The following is a 12,868-nucleotide window of genomic DNA, read 5'->3' on the forward strand; positions in this document are numbered from 1 at the left end:
GGAGTAGTTAGTCATAATTTAATCTCAGGTCAATAAGGACAAAAAGTGTTTTCATCACTCCTTTTATTCTGTACACCATCCCAAAGACATCACCTGTTCATTATATATACACATACATATGATGTCTAATCTAATATCCTTTCTGTTTACATTGATATCATTGCCCATAAATCATAAACTATCAAACTAGTTTTTTTACAACATGCACAAATCCTGTCTACTATAAACCGTACAGCAGTCATTCTTGCCAAAAAGGTATTCCTGTATGGTTAAAGAGAGACAACATTCTTGTACAAACATCAAATGAGCATAAACAAATGCCTACATGACATGTCACTAATAAAATATCAATGCAGAACTGCTTCAACATAAAAATGCAGATTACCTAACAGGCTTTTTGATCTTGATGCCATTTTAGCTGGTGTCACAGGAAAGTCATCAAAGCATTTAAGGAGAACAATTTCATTGTGCAAAGACAACAATGAAAAGAATTAAGTGTTGTAATTTGTTGTTCGTTTACGTTTGTCACATTTCTGTCAAATACAAACTCGAAAAGAGAGCAAGAAGGGACACAGTTTTTGTATATTTTGTTACCCTGAACATCCCAACTGAAGTTTTGTCCTGGACCAATTTTTTAATGTCTTAAACAAAACCCTTCTAAGCTTTCCCTCTTTTGCTCTCTCCCTCTTTCTCTCACACACACATACTTATGTATATAATGCATAAATTTTGTGTGTGAATCAGTTAATATGCCCTTTTTCTAAATCAATAAAACATTACACAATCATCTGCCTTGTGATCTATGTTCAAATGAAGGGACAGCAATCTCACAGGACACAGAAAACTGAAGAATCTGCTCTGCGTTTAGTTTCAAAAAGAATTTATCGAACTATTTGGTGGTTATTGGTTCATCATATGAACAAAAATCTACATTTGTAAATTTTATCACATTACTTTAAGACTAATAGCACAAAACTTCAAAGATGGTGAATGCAAAGATGCATACATAAGTTAAGCTTTGGCTGCTCAGACACACAAGATACAAGAAAAATATAAGCTGACAAAAAGCACGGAGAAAAATCTTTAAACGCTTTTCTGAGTGAAAATTTTATACAACTGTCACAGCCATATTGTGAGTTGGTCGTACAGGTGGTACTGACTCTTTATATTGAAAAAAAAATTGAACTGGATTATCATATCACTCACACACAAATATAATACAATCAGTTCATATTATGGTACGCATTCTCACAGGTAAGATACAGCTACAAAATAGCATCCTTTCTCTGCGACATCTGTTTTCTAAAAAAAAAATTCTGCACCTTGAAGAAAGCCATCTTTATCTCCCATGATGCTGCTTTAAATCATGAAATGACATTAAAAAAAAAAACATGTGGGGGTAGGTCTAAAAATTTATAGGAAAGAAATGAGATTGGGGTGGGTAGGTTGGCAGATAGGTCAACGAGATGAAACTGGTTTAATTTTTTGGAATGTTGCAAGTTTGGATGTGGCAGTAATATGCAATAACAGATATGTTTGAACATTTGATTATCCTTAATGACGTTCAACATTGTACAGCACTCCGAAGATTTCTTAAAGCATTTTACAAAATAATAGTGAATAAAATGTTGAGCATTTTGTTTTACTCAGCAAGTGTATGCTAGGGAACTAGATAATTTTTACTTTTTTCCTTAAATGATACCCATTCAAATAAACCAAACGTAGCATTTTGTCATAGACCCTAGTAAAACAATCATTAATTCAAGGCTATTTGTGGTGGCCACACCTAGATCACAGGTTAAAAAGGACAAGTAGAAAAAATGTCTACCAGACATTTAATCTTTCCTTTGATAAGATGATACTAATGACATCATTCAAACCTGCATGAGACACTCATAACTTCTATACATCAAACAATTCAGAGCACAAAGAAAGTCTCCTACTTAAATATTTTGGTTTTAGAACAGGATCTGACAAATCCAGGGTACACGACCACACTGAGACTAGTAGGTCTGGATTTAGTTTAGTTATGGGCAAGTCCTTGTTAGCATGGAAAGTGTTACTCAAAGTTTTTAATCCTCCAGGTTTCTGAATTTCGTCTGCATCTCTTCCAGCAGTTCATCAAAATCTGCTCTGATTTTGGCTTCACCATCCTTGACTGGGTCCTGAAAACAAGGGAGAGAATCAGCATTGTCTAAGACGACAACTTGCTTTATTTTGTGAATTAATGAGCATTTTATTCATCCTTTATTCACCTCTCTTTGTCACACCATATTTTGTCTAATGTTACCCTCCTCCATAACACTTTTTCCACAAGCCAAACTCTTTGTGTATTTAACCATGGTCCTTCCAACTAACAGTTTATAGCACATGCATAAATAAAAGCTAAAAGGAATGTTAACAATTCCTTCAACAATAGACAAATCAACCTCGATTCAAGTAAGATGGTGAGTCTGTAGACATACACACATAAAATCTCATCATCGAATGATGTGCACAGTATCATAAATCATTTCAAAACAGAAGAATGTGAGAGCACTTTCTTTTTGGATCATAGTAAAAAAAAACAATTCTGACCTTGAACTTCATGCTTGACAGCTTGTACAGCTGGTCACCAAGCTGGTCACGGATGATGGCCCAGGTGATCTTGTTCTCACTTTGGGCTGTGCTCTCCACTGCATGGCGAGCAAGGTCATAAAATGCAATGATGTTGCGCATCATTCCTGAAGTCTTATAGAACGGACAGAACCTGCATAGAGATTTAACTTTTGTTACTAATGACTAATGTAACAAGATCATAATAACTGCATGGCATGTCTTACAGAATGGGCAAAACCTGCATAGAGATTGAACTTTTGTATCTAATAACTAATGTCACAAGATCATAATAATTGCAGTGCATGTTTTTAGAGAAGAATGCATGGAAGCTAAAAAAAGATCCAGCTTGTGTGACCAATGACTCAAGTAAAACATCGCCATAATTATTAAATGGCAAGGGGAAGGGGCTGCAGACTACCAGCCACAATGCATTAGAACTTACCTGTCATATGGGGTGTAGCCATTTTGCTGCAGGTAATCATCTTTGATTAATTTGGCCACCTCCAAGGTGATTTTATCTGCCTCTGCTAGAGAACCCTACATGAGGCAAGCAATGGAGTTTATTGTAAAATGTAAAATCATGTACCATTCCAACATGAAATAAAAGGATAACTTCGAAAAAAAAAAAAAACCCAACTCAAATCCTTGCAAGTAGAAAGTTGTCTAGTAACTATAGCCTGTTTAAGGTGTGAAAGCAAGAATGACACAATTACATCAAAATGGGACCAGAGCTCACCTTTCCGACCAGCTGTACAATTTCTGACAGATCCTCTTCTTCCTGCAGAATCTCCTTGCACTAAAACAAGAGTGTAACAAGTTTTGCAGCTTTCCAGAAGAAAACAGTGTCACAAATTTATTCACATCCTTTACAGTTGAGCAAAAGCATTTATGTTAAAATTACTTTTAAATATTAACAGTTAAAATTGTTTCACAATGACATATACATTAACACACTGTGCATGCATTCTTCCTGTTGCTTGGCAGTTTACTCTGAACCAAAATTCAAATTGTGTCTAAATAAAAGTATGTCCATAGATACAGTTGCTATGATTTTTCTTTACACTTCCTAAAGTTGTTTGACATTACTGTATGGTTTCAATTAGTCAATGTCTATGCTTAGTTTAATTCTACCATGTTTCATTACCTTGGTTCTAAGAGGAACAAATTCTGGATAGTTTTTGTCATAGAAGTCGTCCAGGGCTCGCATATATTTTGAGTAGGAGATGAGCCAGTTGACAGATGGGAAATGTTTGCGTTGGGCCAGTTTCTTGTCCAACCCCCAGAACACTTGCACAATATTCAGGGTGGCAGAGGTAACAGGGTCAGAGAAGTCACCACCAGGTGGAGACACGCTGCAGGAACACATTTGTGAACAGTTACTTTAAACTGACAGATGTACAGCGTGCTTTACAGTGTTGAATCAACATCAATAAGGATCATGTAGAATGAAGAAAATATACAAAACAAGCACTGTAAATTGTACAGTCGACAGCAAGGTACTATATGACAAAACAAACACGCGCACAGACATTAAGGAAAAATGTCCATTTTAAAGGACATGAAATGAAAACTTACGCTCCTACTATACTGACAGAGCCTTCTCTGTGTGGATTGCCCAAGCATGTAACACGACCAGCTCGCTCATAGAATGTAGCAAGACGTGCTCCAAGGTAGGCTGGGTAGCCAGAATCAGCAGGCATCTCAGCCAAACGGCCAGAGATTTCTCTCAGTGCCTCAGCCCATCGGGAGGTGGAGTCAGCCATCATAGATACATGAAGACCCATGTCACGGAAATATTCTGACAGTGTGATACCTGCAAAAGCCAGACAGGGTGAACTAAGGGAGACAGTGCTGTAGACTGATTTTAACTGATCATAGTGCTACATCTGTTCTACACCAAGTTCTCACAGTTATCTCCAGTAACAATTGCTGAAGCAAATGCATCAAACTTTTTTTATTACACGAAAAAAGTGATCATTTCCAATTGCAAAAATACCTGCACAACCAAACAAAATCCAAGCAGAAAATATGGTATGGCTTGTTCTTAAGTTTTATAGAGGACATTCACTCAATCCTTTCTCTCACAAAAACAAACCTGTGTAGATGGATGCTTCTCGAGCGGCGACAGGCATGTTAGATGTGTTAGCCACCAATGCTGTTCGCTTCATGATGCTCTCTTGTTTTCCCTCAACATCCATGGTCAGCTAATGAGCAAAAACTTTAGATTTGTAGAAAACTGTCTCTATTTCATTTAAACATATAAAAAGAAAAACAAAACGAGCTTGTGAGCTTGCATTCTTATCTGTTTAGTAAGTGCAGTTGGCTTAACTCGTTTAAAACCTTCTAACAATAAAGTCAAGGACATAATGCCATACTATTGCTGCATTAGAAGCAAAGGCCAATGATTAGAATGTGAACTTTACATGCATTCTTAAAGTATTTTCTAAATGAAAGATACCTTAACAGCCTCAACACACGCACATGCTAAGAAGTACATCTCCCCTTTTTTTACTGACCCATTCAAAACATTTTGTAATGTGTGATAAAGCCAGGGTTTTCGAAACTCGCAAGGCAAGGCTGATTAATTTGTTACGACTGACCTCAGGGAAGTCTCTCAATACTTCAGACATCTCATTTCCACGTTCTCCACAACCCACATAGATGATGATGTCACTATTTGAGTATTTTGACAGGGACTGAGAGATCACAGTTTTTCCACAGCCAAAAGCCCCAGGAATGGCTGTAGTCCCACCTTGTACACAACTGCAGTTAAAAAAAAAAAAATGTGGTTGCAAAATATTTCTCAAAAGAAAAATTAAAAAAAAAGGAAATTCTCCAAGCAAACTTCTGAGACAATGAGTTGGCTTCGGCCCATCCATTTGTTAAAGATGTCTAAAACAGATCTTAACATATCATAATCCAGAGCTAATAACTGTTTATATTAAAGCTTAAGAACACTTACGGAAACAGAGCATCAAGAACTCGCTGTCCTGTCAGCAGAGGGTAGTTTGCAGCAAGTTTTTCACCAACAGGTCTCATCTGTCGCACAGGCCACACTTGCAACATGCTGAACTTTGATCTCTGTCCTTCAAACTCTGTCTCCAGCACAATATCCTGTTGTAAGCAAAGCAGATGAAAAATATTTTAATTCTATACCTTAATACAGAGCCATTGATATCTTGTCAGATTTTGGTACAAATTTTAAACTGCAGGGCAACTTTCATCCACACAACAAAAAATTATAAAAGACCTTTATATTATGTATTGTTCTTTAAGTATCGAAACTCTAATGAATCTTTCAATTTTTTAATTGTATTTTATGGTAAGTAAATAACACTCCTTACATTGACTGTGTAGTTGCCAGGTGGGGCGACGTAGGTCACTGTGCCCTTGGCCTTGGGTGGCAGCATGATGCGATGCTTTACAAGGATGTTTTCGTTAACCATGCCGAAGATATCCCCTCCAGTGACGTGACTGCCAATCTTTGTTGACATAGAAACATTGCTTCAAAATGCATTGCAAATGCATTCCGTTCATTGCCATACAAAAGGATATCGATAATGGTGAGAAACAAAAGATTCAGCTTTCCAGTTAAAATGTTTCCCATTACCAATTCTCTACCTTCTGAGTGCTTAATTATTTATCATTTAAACCTTTTTTAGAGTATCAAAACTTGAACAAGCCCACAATCATCTTACAGCACCTACCCTGATGTCTTTGACAGGAGCAAATTCCCATTGTTTGTGGGCATCCAGAGCAGGCGTGTTGATACCTTTAGGGATGTAGATACTCTGGGTCAGGTCACTAATTGTCTCCAAGGGACGCTGGATACCTGCGAGGCATACAACCCAACTTTCAAATGCTATCTTCTCTATGCTTTGTCTAAATAATTAGTAAAAGATCTAAGTGTGGAAATTTGTTGCTATCTTCTGTCATGCACTGCGATCCTATGGTCCTTGAGGAGTACGTAACAAGGAATAAACTGAACTTGTCATATATAGACTTATTTGTGGTGTGTTAATAATTAAATTAGAAGCTTAATAATAAAATATAATGATAATTATTGGCAGTAAAACAGAAGTTGTGAACATAAGGCACGACAACTTGCAATGATATATGATTCTTGAAATACAACTCACCCCTTCATCCTTTTGTCTCAAGTGAAGTCTATAATTTGCTGTGATAAGGCCACTTCTCTGTTGCCAAATCATATTGTAAGTAAAACTCTTAAAGGGATAACAGCTTATGTAGACAGATTTAGGAACTACTTACCATCAAAGATAGAACCCATAATACCAGGACCAAGCTGGACAGACAAGGGTTTGCCTGTACGTAACACAGGGTCACCAACAGTCACACCGGCTAGAAATGTGTCAAGGACTTCCAATGCAAGCACCATCAAACTATGGTAAATACGGTAAAGTTTTCGATGTGCATTATTAAATATGAAATTTTGTGATAAGCAATGCTATTCTCCATTCACTTGTTCCCACGAAGTCTTTCTAAGAAAAACTGATCCTTAATAATAATCATAATAATACTAAAGTACACTTATATAGCACTTCTGGTAAGGATACAGGTTTCCTCGTATACCTGGATGGTGGCCATGTCACCCTCAAGACGGATGATCTCCCCTACCAGCTCACCATGTCCTACACGAACCAGTTCGTACATGGCTGCACCGGCCATCTCCTGGGCCACCACCACTGTAAATATGAGTAAAGAACAAAACTGAAACTTGAATTACAAACAAGTGCTAGATTTTTGTTTTTATTTTACTGTTATTATCTGCTTTTTAGCAACATACATGCACGCACACTCATGTATGTTCACAAATATCCGAATTCACTAATTCTAACTAGCTAATATGACAACAAGTTGAATCTTAATATTGATTCTGTTATGTTAAAATCTATGCTGTTGCATTAAATATTAAAAGGTAAATAGATGAAAGGATGTAACTTAAAATTGAAAATGGCAATACTACAGAACAGATTAACAGTTGCTCTGCACATGTATTGGAGACAAATATTTTGGTAAAACGATCACCATGTATAATGTGGATGACCAGTATCAAACATTTAACATCAAAGGCAACTAACCAGGACCAGATACAGTGTACACATAGCCAAACATGGACTCCTTCTCCGCATCGCGGATCTTGGGGAGTTTCTGCGCTCCTTCCATTCCTCCAGCCTGCAAAGAAAAAAAAAACTGCATGAACAAACCCAAGTACTACAAAAACCTAAATGCTAAAGCTCTCAAATCTGTTCTCATTTACGAATAGAATCCCAAAGCTCTGAAAGAAATTGTGTTTGTGAAGGTAAAATACAGAGTATCAATGTTCATCTATGTATAGGTTACTGAAACAAAAATATAAAGAAAGCAGCTCTTGGTTTTAATTGTGACCATAATGATGAGTAACCACAGACTTCAATGTAATTTAAGTTTTACAATGGTGTGAAATTTCTCTTGAAGCGTCTCATAAAACAGATGTCAAAGAGTGTAATTTTAGAAAAAGACATGGGCTGAATAGGGAAAAGGGAGTGACAGGCATAAAGAAGAGATTATGATCTGGTCTTTTGATAACTTAGTCAGACTTAATTAATCTGCTAAGAAGTACTATTATTATCAAAACCTTGATCACCATTCTATGTGTTCTATAAACTTTTGACAAACTTATTAGCTATTTCTGTTGTGTTATAAAAATTGTATATGCACATATTTCAATCTAGCACTACTGAAAAAATATAAGTGAAAATAGGAAAAAGTTGTTGCCAACAGTGACAAAACTTGTTGAAATATATCTACACTTATGGACAACCTTGCTAGATTGCAAAAAGTAGGTCAGTATGACCTCTAACTGTAGTGCCATAGGTCACAAGCATAAAAGTAATAAGGCAGGGAACATGCTGTCATGTGTGTAATAATCTCCTTCCTGAAAGTGACCGTAAACTTTACAGAAAAAGGGTTTGTAAAACAAGTTAAAGTAAATGTAAATGAAATAACAGATTAAATAATGTTGACTACATTCTGATCAATACTTTTCTTTTTTTTTTTAGCATTAAAATCTTCTCATATTCCTATATTTTTTTAAGTCTTCTACTTTTTTCTCATGTTTCTGCTATTATTAAGTTCCCAATTGCTCCTATCTGAACAAAAATGTTTATATAGATCTTTTATTCTTACTCTTAGTTGTAACATACATCTATTTATTATCAAATAATAAGTTACCAATAAAGTGTGCATCTTATGACATAGGTGTACATCTAGCTATACTATTTTGACGTGAGTAATCCATAAACATGAAAACCATAAATACTGCTGACACACCTCCATCTTTTGCATGTACTACTTGTATGCTTAACAATGTATTTTTCTGTACAACTATATGTATTAACTCAGCAAAATAATAATCTTAAGACATTTACATTAAATTATCCTACAACGGATTGCTGTATTTCGCATCCCGGATACGTAAACCGTGATAATACGTTTTTCTGAAATCGTGAAGTGCCTAATCCTGATTGTGATCGCGAACTTCACAGTCTTTTGTAAAATCCGTTGTTTTCTCTTCTTTTCTTGCTCTCGAAAATTTCAGAACATTTCTAACAAATGTTGTCTGTAAAAGCAGTTAGTGTAATAATGTCTGCTGGAGGATATAATAACCGTAAAATACAGCGATGTATGGGGACTACCAAAAGCTGCCACTGATCATAAGTGCAGAATCTATTTGCATACGTTTCAGATTTTATTACGTATCGATCGATTAAATAAAACAGACTTTCTTTAGACATTATCTATAGCATACAATTGTAGTAGAAGTAACATAGAAATGTTATTTTGTTTCTCTTAACATTTCTTGTCGTGGAAAGAAACAAATGCAGTACACCAAGAGCGACTTACCATGTCGAAGGCGTCTTGTCATGTGATGCTAGTCAAGTCGGATAACTCTGACTGACTTCCGGTTAGAAAGCTCACGCGGGAGGAAGTCGATCACTCACGTCGTGACTCGAAAGCATTCGTGCCAGTTGAAGTTTATCTTTTTTTTTTAATATTGAATCGTCATGACTAGGTACGTTTATAAAATGGACTTTCTACTGAACAGTTTTGTAATAAATTTTTTTCTTTGCTTATCCAGTGATATTCTTGTTACTCTCGTGTAGGCTTCACTAACAGCACCAACATTCATTAGTGATCAGGCACGAGCACTGTTAGTATTGGTAACAGCGCTAATGACAAATTTTACCTGTAAACATTGATACTGATTAGAAATAAAACTATTTGATCTTCATTTTATTGAATTTTATTGTACACTTCAGGTTGTAGCTACCCCTTGGTACTCCTTGTATTCGTAAAGTTTTAGGTAGAGAATAATTGAGATTCATATTAATTTTTGTATAATACACCATTATCGGTCTTAACAAATAATATAATAACTCTAGACCAGGAATTTGGAGTACACTGATATTTGTAATGTATGGCTAGATGTTATTAATATTGACTGGTTAAAACAGTTACTGGGTTAATGATGTGAAAATGTGTAGATAAACGCGTTTTGCAGAATTCACAAATACTGTATAAATACAAATAAATATCAGAAAAAAAAACTGACTTGTATATTGCTTAGAAAGTTTGTTTGAATCCCATTGCAACTATAGTATATTATTTGTACTAGGTTAGTATATTCAGTTCATTGCTTTATAAATGTCCTACAGTGAGTTAATGAACGGATTGAAGAATACTTGAGAAAAGTATTTTATAGCTTGTTAGTGCTAGTATTAGTACTGAATTTAGCAGTGAATTTAATTTGCATAGCACAAATAGGAATTTTCCCACAAGCTTAAAGTTAAAAGACCTGTTCATTGTGTTTGTGTTGCTTGCCTATCTATTTGCCTGCATAAGAGTATTAAAACTTATGAAGCCTTTTTTTATGATTAACAGGGGACGTATTGAACTAGGGGACATCACCCAACACAACATTAAACAGCTAAAGAAACTGAACCAGGTTGTCTTTCCAGTGACATACAATGACAAATTCTACAAGGATGTTTTGGAAGTAGGGGAACTTGCCAAACTTGGTATGGTAATTGCCTTCATTTATACTTTTTTTAAAGGGTGCATTTTTAGAAGCACTTTGTTGAAGCTTACAGTCATATGCATGTAAATTGTCAAATAGAAGTATGTGATTCCATTCCATGAAGCAGCTTCTCAATCCTTGTTGCTGACATACATGTGGTATACTGCAAATCTAAGAGCAGCTTTTATCTATTTGGCAGTCATATCCTGTTAATCATTCCAGCTATGCTAATTTTGTTTTTGGGACTATATGGTCTTTTTGATTTTGGCTGGGATGAACATTCTCTGTAAAAACATAATTAAAAGCAAAAAATGATGCAAACAGAGTAGGAATTAATAACAAAAGCCATTAATATTATTTAAAAGCAGAGCTTTTAATCAAATTAAAATATACTATGTCACAACACCTGATTAGTTGGTTGTAGGGAATAAATGGCCATCCCAGCTTTCTTTTCTCCTGGACTGTCAAAGTGCAATTAATATAGTTGTTGAATGTCTGATACTATGCACTTTTAGAATTGGGGAGGGCTTATACTGTTAAGTAATAACGTGCAGAGAAAATGTTAATAAGTTTACTGAGCATTTTTTTTATTACTACTAAATTAGGGCATGATGTTACATTCAAATATTTTCAAACCTTAACATTTTACAGGCTTTTTTTATTTAATGTATAAGATTGCTCCTTGTTCCTAAATATGTAAGATTCAGTCCAAAGCTTGGAAAGTTTCAAAGTTACCCCACACCCCCCAAAAAATATAATGTAAAAAAGTATAGAGAATAAATTTTAGGACATAATTTGTATCTTGTGTCTAATGCAGTATAACTTTTGATAAAAGTGTATGGTAACAAATAAATCTCATTTTTTTCATGAAAGCATACTACAATGACATAGTGATTGGTGCGGTGTGCTGTCGAGTTGACACATCAGAGAATCAGAGACGGCTGTATATAATGACGTTGGGTTGCCTGGCACCATATAGACGACTTGGCATTGGTATGTTGATTTTTGTATTACATTAGAGATGAGCATACAGAAAAATAAAATATCTTGGTAGGAGTCTGTAAAACTGTATATAACATCAAAACAAAAAGGGTATTAGCTTCATAAGGAGAGAAGAGCTTAGTTAAACATTTTGGAGAAAAATTGTTTATTAATTTTTTTTTTAGGTATCTAGCAATCATACAGTTTTGGGAAATTTCGAAGCTGTTATAAATAACCTAATTTTTTCCCATATTTTTTAGGTACTGTGATGTTGGAGCATGTGTTGAAGATTTGTCATGATGATGGAAACTTTGACAATGTCTTTTTGTAAGTAATATTATCTTTGTCAGATTTTACCTAGTGACATAATAGAATTTAATATAAAATAGTATCTTAATAATAAATAACATTAAATATTCTTTTCTCTCTGCAATGTTTCAGTGTACAAAGTGTTTTTGCAAAGATAGTAATTGAGATTCATTATTTTATGCTTTTTATTCTCAGGTTCTTTTTCTGTGGTTTCGCAATGATTTTATTTGCTAAATATAATGACAGCAAAGAAAGCAGAACTGTTGTTTGTTGTATTCTAGGTTTTAGGGAATGCAGAGCACCTAACTTTAAGTGGTTCTTTTACAAGTATACACAGTGAGCCATCTACATTATGTTATTTTTGTTGGAGAAAGGATGTGAAAACATGTTACTGTTGATGACCTGCTTGTCTAACCTTTTTTTTTTTTCATCCATTGTCAGACACGTGCAAGTTAACAACGAGGGTGCCATCAGGTTCTATGAGAAATTTGGTTTTGAAATAGTGGAAGAAAAGAAAAACTATTACAAACGGATTGAACCTGCCGATGCTTATGTGCTTCAGAAGTCTTTTCGCCAACCTAAAGCCATGCAGAATGGTGAAGCTGAGAAAAAGTCATGACATGGCCATCTCTGTAGATTCATTTTGACTGTTCATTTCTTCTCTTGTCACAATGTCATAGGCCTGAAGGGGAGGGGGGTTGGAAGTTAATCTCTATCCAAAAGTTGAGATTTTTCACAAACTGGTTTGTTCTTTACCTTAATTTTTCTAATGATGGATTCATTTATTGGAAACAACTGAGTTGACTACACAGTAATTCAGGAAATGTCCTGCTCTATTCAAACTACATCAGGAAGGGGATTATAAATTTTAAAGTTTTTTTTTTTTTTGTATGATAATGG

General features: G+C 35.1%; 2 protein-coding genes across 2 annotated transcripts; one reads left to right on the plus strand and one right to left on the minus strand.

The window, feature by feature from the left end:
• Positions 1–48: 48 nt before the first annotated feature.
• On the minus strand, positions 49–9,561 carry LOC112567939 (V-type proton ATPase catalytic subunit A). The gene is made up of 15 exons (XM_025244844.1): positions 9,505–9,561; positions 7,701–7,794; positions 7,176–7,304; positions 6,871–6,960; positions 6,306–6,430; positions 5,943–6,080; positions 5,561–5,712; positions 5,199–5,361; positions 4,694–4,802; positions 4,174–4,411; positions 3,743–3,950; positions 3,335–3,394; positions 3,041–3,135; positions 2,578–2,749; positions 49–2,165 (listed from the first exon to the last, which is right to left on the minus strand). Exons 1-15 carry the CDS (start codon positions 9,505–9,507, stop codon positions 2,073–2,075), a joined length of 1,869 nt encoding a protein of 622 aa, XP_025100629.1. The 5' UTR covers positions 9,508–9,561; the 3' UTR covers positions 49–2,072.
• LOC112567940 (N-alpha-acetyltransferase 50-like) lies at positions 9,551–12,839 on the plus strand. The gene is made up of 5 exons (XM_025244845.1): positions 9,551–9,673; positions 10,543–10,679; positions 11,552–11,671; positions 11,920–11,986; positions 12,410–12,839. Exons 1-5 carry the CDS (start codon positions 9,666–9,668, stop codon positions 12,585–12,587), a joined length of 510 nt encoding a protein of 169 aa, XP_025100630.1. The 5' UTR covers positions 9,551–9,665; the 3' UTR covers positions 12,588–12,839.
• Positions 12,840–12,868: the final 29 nt, after the last annotated feature.

Source organism: Pomacea canaliculata, linkage group LG7 (assembly GCF_003073045.1).
Source record: "Pomacea canaliculata isolate SZHN2017 linkage group LG7, ASM307304v1, whole genome shotgun sequence".
NCBI classification, from domain to species: Eukaryota; Metazoa; Mollusca; class Gastropoda; order Architaenioglossa; family Ampullariidae; genus Pomacea; species Pomacea canaliculata.

Coding starts and splice junctions, on each gene's coding strand:
- LOC112567939 (XM_025244844.1), bottom strand. Junction 7,305..7,700: donor GTACACTGTATCTGGTCCTG/GTTAGTTGCCTT, acceptor TCATATTTACAG/TGGTGGTGGCCCAGGAGATG. Junction 3,136..3,334: donor TTGTACAGCTGGTCGGAAAG/GTGAGCTCTGGT, acceptor TGCCTCATGTAG/GGTTCTCTAGCAGAGGCAGA.
- LOC112567940 (XM_025244845.1), top strand. Junction 11,672..11,919: donor ATATAGACGACTTGGCATTG/GTATGTTGATTT, acceptor CATATTTTTTAG/GTACTGTGATGTTGGAGCAT. Junction 11,987..12,409: donor AACTTTGACAATGTCTTTTT/GTAAGTAATATT, acceptor ATCCATTGTCAG/ACACGTGCAAGTTAACAACG.